This window comes from Quercus lobata, chromosome 10 (assembly GCF_001633185.2).
Source record: "Quercus lobata isolate SW786 chromosome 10, ValleyOak3.0 Primary Assembly, whole genome shotgun sequence".
Taxonomy (NCBI): Eukaryota; Viridiplantae; Streptophyta; class Magnoliopsida; order Fagales; family Fagaceae; genus Quercus; species Quercus lobata.
Window position 1 is genome coordinate 7,859,559 of NC_044913.1, and position 7,443 is coordinate 7,867,001.

The window sequence follows — 7,443 nt, forward strand, 5'->3', positions numbered from 1 at the left end:
CCTAAAGTGTATATTGGGCCTTAGGCCTTGTCCGAGGAGGAATAAATAGTTATAGGTAATTCTAGTCTAAAGCCTCATAAGTAGGAAATGAGTGGAAGGTGGTCCGAGAAGGAGCATCTCCTCGGATAAACTGGGAACAACTCCAATATGTATCTTGATAATTAAGGTGACATTCCAGGAAGCTCCAGCGACAGGAACGTGCATCATAAACGTACTAGGGTGATGGGAACTTAAAAATATCTAAGGGAAAACTGTTACCACCGCATTAAATGCACTACAGCTTCTCTTCTGGCCACATTTATGTGGAGAAGATCCCTGAACAGTGCTACCTTGACAATCACAACTCACAAAAAGCTAAAGAGGGTGTTTGATGGGACGGGTACTCAAGTAAACAAGTGTAGGATTAAGATGATCTAGAGGGAGCTATATAATATAAGAAACCTCCCATGAGGAAGGGATCTGAAAAATCAAGAAAGAAACATTGTAGCAATCTAGAATCAGACTTGTAACATTACCTAAGAATAATATATATAAGAACCAGTGTCCTAGACTTCGCCAAGAACGTTTTTTCTTCAGTTTACACTTGTGTATTTTCATTATTTTGTCATCAAGCCTACCTAACTTGTTGTTTGGTTAACTAAAACTCAATTTTCTAACCCATTCTCTATAAATTCATTGTTTTAGGCTTTTTGGGCCTAAATCCATTTATACCTTGGGTTAGGATCCCAAATCTGGTCCTTACAACTAGGATTCACAATTTTGAAGCCCTGTCAACTATATGACTTTTTTTTTTCAACATGCATATCAATATTTGATAGACATAAGAGCACTGATTGAATTTATTTTACTTTTGAAAATATGTTGCAACGTTTCATATTAGCTTTTTATTTATCTTAACCATGTAAGGAAATAATCAATAAAGGAGGAGCTTATGTTGCATGGTCATAAAATAATTTCTTATATAATATTTTAAAATAAATTTATATCGTGCCCATGCATCGCACGGGACATCAACTAGTTTTATTAATGTATGCGTGTCGTAAGATACACGATACATTAAAAAAAAAGATTCATGATACGTACGATTCAAGTTTTGACAACTATGGTAACTAAGGCTTGCATTGTAGGTGCAAGTTGCAGATTCGAATTTATTTTTAAGTAAAGCTGATGTGAGTTGCAGACTAATTGCAGCCACTATGGGAAATGTTTGAGAACTAATAGTAAAAAAACACTCTTGGCAAATTTCCCTTGAGCCCCATTTGTTATGTTATTGGTACTTTGCATTTTGTATACTGAATTCCTAGGATTTTGTGGCTGAAGGCTGTGATGTTATGTCATTAATGAGTCAAAACAAGAAAGGACCTTTGCTTTCCGGATGCTGCATAGAGCCAAAGAAGTTTGCTGTTGAGGCTGCTACTTAACTTTTCAATAAACACAGTCCTATCAAAATGTTAATCATTTTTTCCATTTTCAGTTAGTATCTCCAACCATGTTCCATTGTTGGAAACATTCAAGTTAGAGAAACTGGTGAAATACATACAATACAACTTAGATGTTGTTAGTTTAATTTCTGTTTTGCTTATTTGGATTCTTCTCAGTGTTTTGCCTTGCTTTGATGCCGAAAATATAAGCAAGAGACTAGGAACACAGTTATTAAAAAAACTATGAAATGCCAGTTCCACCTAACTTAGTTAAAACAAAGTATTAAACTAGATGTGTAATGGAGCAGAAAGCGATTCCCGTGTCTTAATTCATCACAATGGGAAGCACACAATCATTAAACGTGTAATTAATAAGATATATTTATTCGATTGACGAATGGGGCAATCAATCAATTGGGATGTGAAAACACTTTCCTTGAGTTGTCAGTAGGTAGCTTATATATCTTTGATGAGAAGCTATAATAAAAACTTTCAAATTAAGAAACAGCTTTATGTACTCTTAAGTTTCTCTTCCCTTTCACCCTTACACGTTTAGGGTCATTATTATTATTAAGCCACATTGCCAAACTGCAAAATCTGGTTGAGAAATGCTTTCGTAGAGGCCTTAAAGAACCATGAATGTATGTCCATCCAATCCTTCATAGGTTAGAAGTTGTAAAACTGTATTGAACAAAATCATTACTAACAAACCATTATTAAAAACCTTGAACATGTTTTTATTCCTTTCATTATAGAATTTATTACTACTCTTAGGTTTGGATTATAATTCTTCTTGAAGTCTTTGTTTTCTGTAAAAAGTTAAATTTTTGTTTATTTCTAATGAGTAATGACCCATATGATTGATTCCCTTTGACTGAGCTCCCAAGGTACATTATGCTATATAGGCGGCAGGCCCTGAATGTACTGAAAAAGGCAATTGACATTAGTAACAATCCCTTTGTGTGTATGAACCTCATAATATATATTGGTACAATTGTAGAAATATATTCACATCCTACCCGCAATTATAGTCCCAATTATTTTTTTGGCCTATTATTTCTCAGAATCAGGTCTACATGTGATCTTAAGTTCAACCAATGAGTAGAAAAACTTTTTTTTTTTTCCTTCTGACTTTTTATGCCACAGAATTTATTACCTGTTAGCTTCATCATTAGGGGTGTTTGTTAGTATCTCATTGTTTTAAAGTTTAAATTCACACTCTTTGTACATTCCAATGTTAGTGTTTTGCAACTATAATGGGGATTTGATAGAATTCTCTTTTGTTTTCACAAGCTTTGGAAGGAGATGGCCATCGGATCTGTGTAATTTTTGCTCAAAGAGTCAAAGGTGAATTTGTCTTGGCCAGATTTTAAGTATAACTGACAGACCTAACTTGGGCGGCAGGTACATCAACGAATAGAATCGCATTGATTTTGCACTCAAATTTTGTATGCTAGGTTCATTGGCCCTTAGATGTTGGCCAAGGAAATTATTTGTACCGTGTGGGCCAAATTCTTCTTTAAAAAAGATGTGGGCCAATTAAGATGGATGTCAACATGTACGGTGAACCTCGTCATCACTGCTTTTTTTAGTCTTTAATTTTTTCTAGCAGTAATATTAGAGATATGATAAATTTTAAAAATAAATTGGTGCCTCAAAAATAATGTAACGAAGACATTTATTTATTATAATGTTAAAGTGGTATTGTCAAATTTATTATCACTACGTACTAATGGTAGTTCACGTGTAAGAATTATACTTCTATTATAAATTAACAAATATGCAAGTTATGACAAAGTGTGTATCTATAAAAGAATTATAAAATTAATGTTAGTTTTATCTAACTTCGATAATGAAACGTTAAGCTGAAATCATGATTTCAGTTTAGAAAAAATTTACACACAATTTTGTGTGTAACGGCTTGACGGGCGGTGTGTGTAACAGACATTTCCGTGCAGAGTTACTAAACTGAACCTTGTTTGCGGTATAAACTCAATATTTTGGATCTTTCTCCAAAAAAAAAAAAAAAAAAAATGATGAAAAACTCAGTCATGCTGTCGGTGATGAAGATGGTGAGAAAAATCTCAAACAGCTATCATTAGGAAAACCATGGAAAAATCACTCATTTGTCGGGCACCGTTATTAATTTGACCAAGAAGGAAAACATGCACCACAATCTGGTTCTCTTTATAAAACCTTTCACTTTTAAAGTTGAAGTATAATTTGGCAAACACCACCTTTTTTTCCAGGTTCAAAACCTCAAATGGTATTATAAACAACGTTTGCTTTATAGCAATGTCGGCACACTTCAAGTTCTTAAAAGAAGTTTCCTATGAATTTCTATTTAAGCACATTGGTTTTGGACTTTTGCGACTTGCAAGCATCTTTTACAGTCGTTAAGATGTTCTTGTATGCAATTTAGACCAGAAATTTTTAAGAAAAAAGTGTGACTAGACTGTTACTTAGAACATGGTGTTTTCAGCATCAAACAAATTAGTACCACCTCAATTATAATGAACCTCTTGATTGCTTCAATGCAGGTCTATTATAGTGGCCGTGCAGGACCATTAATTTGGTATCAAAATATATGAACACGTTTATGAGTTTTGTGTGACTTGTTATTGTCCATCATATCGTATTCCAACTTTGGAAGCCTCAAAACCTTTTTTGGCTGACTCGTCACGATTCCAAAACAACTTGTAAGGTTCATAAGAAGCAGTGGTACTAATAGAGATCAAAGATTGGTAATTTTGTTAGGTATTATATTGGTCACAAGAACTAAAAGTTGTATTATCGCATCCAACAATGACCTCCTTAAATGGACGTCTTTGGAATACATATCAAGTTAGAACCATCATTGGTCCTAAGCATATGGTTAGGAGTATTGGAAGATTAGGTCAAGCATATAACACCTAGATCCACACTCTGTTAGAATGATAGTCAAATAATTAAATTCATGTTTTCTAACCGTTTAAACTTTTAGGATAAGTGGTAATTTATCACAATTTAACCGGTTTTTTTTTCAAGTTTATGCTTTAGATCGGATAAGTCATTCTTTTTGGCTGTCTTTTGGGACCAAATTTGATGCAGCCTTTTGTGATTCACAACTAGTGAATAGGGAATAGTGATCTAAAGTGTGATACATCGTTGTAGTTCTGATAAGTCTTGGTCCTCTTTTTCTGTTTAGATATCTTTTGCGAAAGGAAACAAAGGACATTAAAGTTTTGGAAAAGCTATATAGACTTTGAAGTTATGGCGCTGACTATTTTTATATCAAGTTTAGGACCCATTTTGCAAGCCCTGTGTGTGGAAAGCATCCAAATACAATTGAAACCAAAGATGATTAATCCAATTGGGACTAATCCACATTTACTGTTTTTAGACCCCACTTTGCTCTCTCTCCAATAATGCAAAGGACAGGACTCTCTAATGCATGGATGAATCTGGAGCCCGCAGTTGGATCATATGCTAGAAAATCAGCATAATCTTATAGACAATAGGCCCGGATATTCTTATTAATTAAGCTCTGCCAGCGGTTCAATATATCACAATCTGAACCTACCCCACCTATCTCATATATGTACATTCAACATATAATATATGTTTGTACAAAATAACAATGATTAACTTCATATGGGTTTAGGGTCAAATTCAAATACACAAAAAAGAGAGAATAAAAGAATGCAAGCCTTTGCTTCTGTTTGTGGGTACAGATAATTTTTGCCGGGGACTAAAAAGTGGTTTAGGTTAAACAGTAGTAAAATGAAAGGCATGGAAAAGCACTATATAACTGTAAATACCAACGATAAATATTAGTTAAGACAGGGTGGAAAGATTAGGACCGCAAAACCATAATCTGCAAGAACATTATTTCAATTTGCTGAAAACAAATACAAATCAAAGCTCAAAGAAAGATCAGCTGGATTATTATTATAACCTACTTGGAAACCAAAAAAAAAAACAAAAACAAAAAAAAAACAAAGACTTCCATCTCAAACTTTAAGTTGAAATTCCCTGTACTATCAACATGTTTGTGTATTGTGGTTTATGTAGGGAAAAAAAAGTGAAAAAAAAAAAATTAAAATAAAAAACAAAGAATTTACAGTTCATATCTGCTGGAAAACATCAAAATGTGCTCCTGTTAGATCTTCTGAAAGTGACGTTAATGGATAGCTACCGAAATCTACGGAATTGTGAGCTTGAAGCTGACCTTCTTGCCAAGAACCTGCCTTCAATTCCTCAGTTTTTATCTCATTGGCCGGAAACTGAAACAAAGACTCCAACTTGGTATCTGAATCCCATGAATAGGCTGCATTTTCTAACATAATATCATTCACTGGGAACCCTGCGTAGCTGCTCATGTTTGAGCTGTTGCTAGAGCTTTCTTTCACCTCATTGTTCATGAAAAAGGAGCTCATTTTTGAACCTGAATTATCAGAAAACTCTGCGCCGGATAAGTTTCCATGATCAGAATTGGTCAGACTTGGCATTGAAGTGAAACCATAGTTGGAATTTGTATCAAATTGGCTTTGGTCAATGTCGGGTTTGATATTTGTGTGATGATTCTGATCAGGTACAAAAGTTGAAGTATATCCATTTGAATCGACACCCGCTTGGAACTCAAAGTAAGACATTGGATCAAAGCTTGGCTTGTACATGAAAAGCTCTCTTGAAGCTTCTGTTAGTCCATTATGATCATAGTAATTTGAGTCATCAACTAGAAATGCTGGACCACCCTGTGAAGCCATAGTTGATACAGTAGTACTTGGAAGTCCTCGAGACTGAAAGCATGTTGTTTCTGTACATTTTTTCTCATCCTTTGGTTCAACTTTGCTTAGTGGCTTGTGAGTGGATGGATCAATCCCTTGCTTCATTAGCTTCTTCTTCAAACATGAATTCCAGAAGTTTTTTATCTCATTGTCTGTTCGCCCAGGTAGCTGTGCTGCAATTTGAGCCCACCTGAAATTCACCAAAATAGTTTATTAAAACTCAAATTATTGAATACCCATTTCCATTATTGTCTCAAGGAATAAAAATCTGATGCCTATTTGAATGAGAATAGTCTTATATATATACCTGTTGCCAAGAACTTCATGTAGACTCATAATGAGATCCTCCTCTTGCTGTGAAAACATTCCTCTCTTCAAATCGGGTCTCAAGTAGTTTATCCATCGCAACCTGCAACTCTTTCCACACCTTTGCAATCCTGCAAGAAACCAAAACAGTTAAGATTGTTTGAGTACCAAAAGGCTTGGTAACTATTTAGGTACCATTTGAAAAAGATGTTACAAAGTTGATGTAGAATTGAAATATTACCAGCTTGTTTAGGGACTGAACTCCAGCAACCAATACCAAATCTTGTTATGTGATTGAACAGTTTCTCATCTTCTTCAGGAGACCATAAACCTTTCCTTAACTTTTGTTTCAAGCAGCAAGAATGGCGCCCCATTCTGCTAGCAGCTAAAGACTATTGCAAGGATTGTGTACAATGTTATGTAAGGCAGTTTGCAAGTATATATATATATAATCACTTCTTGGACATGGGAAATGTTTTGAGAGGTGTGGGAATTAATATATGTCTATGTTTCAAGAGTGGAAAAATCAAGAATAAAATCTTATAATTTAAAGGGAAGAGGCATAAATCATACTTAGAATTCAAGTTATGAAGAGAGAGAGAGAGAGAGGCTTGAGGAAGGTGAAGCAATCAAGTGGGTTTTACGCAAATCCGGTGCTCTGCTTTTGCATTGGACTGGATTGGTTTTTAAGATATCTCTCTGTAGAAAAATTAAAAAAGTAATACCAACGAGAACCATTCCATAAACGTGTAGCTGTGAGTTAAAATACAGTTATATGTTTATGTTTACATTAATAACAGTAACAAGTACACTAAGTTCCTTGTGTCTTAAAGCTTAAACCTCATAGCAGATAGTATTTTTTTTTTTTTTTAATCTCTTTCTGTGTCCATTTATTACTGAGTAAAAATAATTTCAACACATTAATTTAATCATATTTGTGGTGCATG

General features: G+C 34.4%; 1 protein-coding gene across 1 annotated transcript; it reads right to left on the reverse strand.

Moving 5' to 3' along the window:
• Window positions 1-5,278: 5,278 nt before the first annotated feature.
• LOC115964065 (transcription factor MYB86-like) lies at window positions 5,279-7,178 on the reverse strand. Its single transcript, XM_031083363.1, has 3 exons — window positions 6,738-7,178; window positions 6,498-6,627; window positions 5,279-6,380 (listed from the first exon to the last, which is right to left on the reverse strand). Exons 1-3 carry the CDS (start codon window positions 6,868-6,870, stop codon window positions 5,528-5,530), a joined length of 1,116 nt encoding a protein of 371 aa, XP_030939223.1. The 5' UTR covers window positions 6,871-7,178; the 3' UTR covers window positions 5,279-5,527.
• Between the last annotated feature and the right edge of the window lie 265 nt (window positions 7,179-7,443).

Bases quoted from the DNA above. Each gene is read 5' to 3' on its own strand.
- LOC115964065 (XM_031083363.1), bottom strand. From the start codon at position 6,870: ATGGGGCGCCATTCTTGCTGCTTGAAACAAAAGTTAAGGAAAGGTTTA. The intron at 6,628-6,737 runs GTAATATTTCAA...GGTTTCTTGCAG, and splicing joins TTCAGTCCCTAAACAAGCTG to GATTGCAAAGGTGTGGAAAG. The intron at 6,381-6,497 runs GTATATATATAA...GGTGAATTTCAG, and splicing joins CATGAAGTTCTTGGCAACAG to GTGGGCTCAAATTGCAGCAC.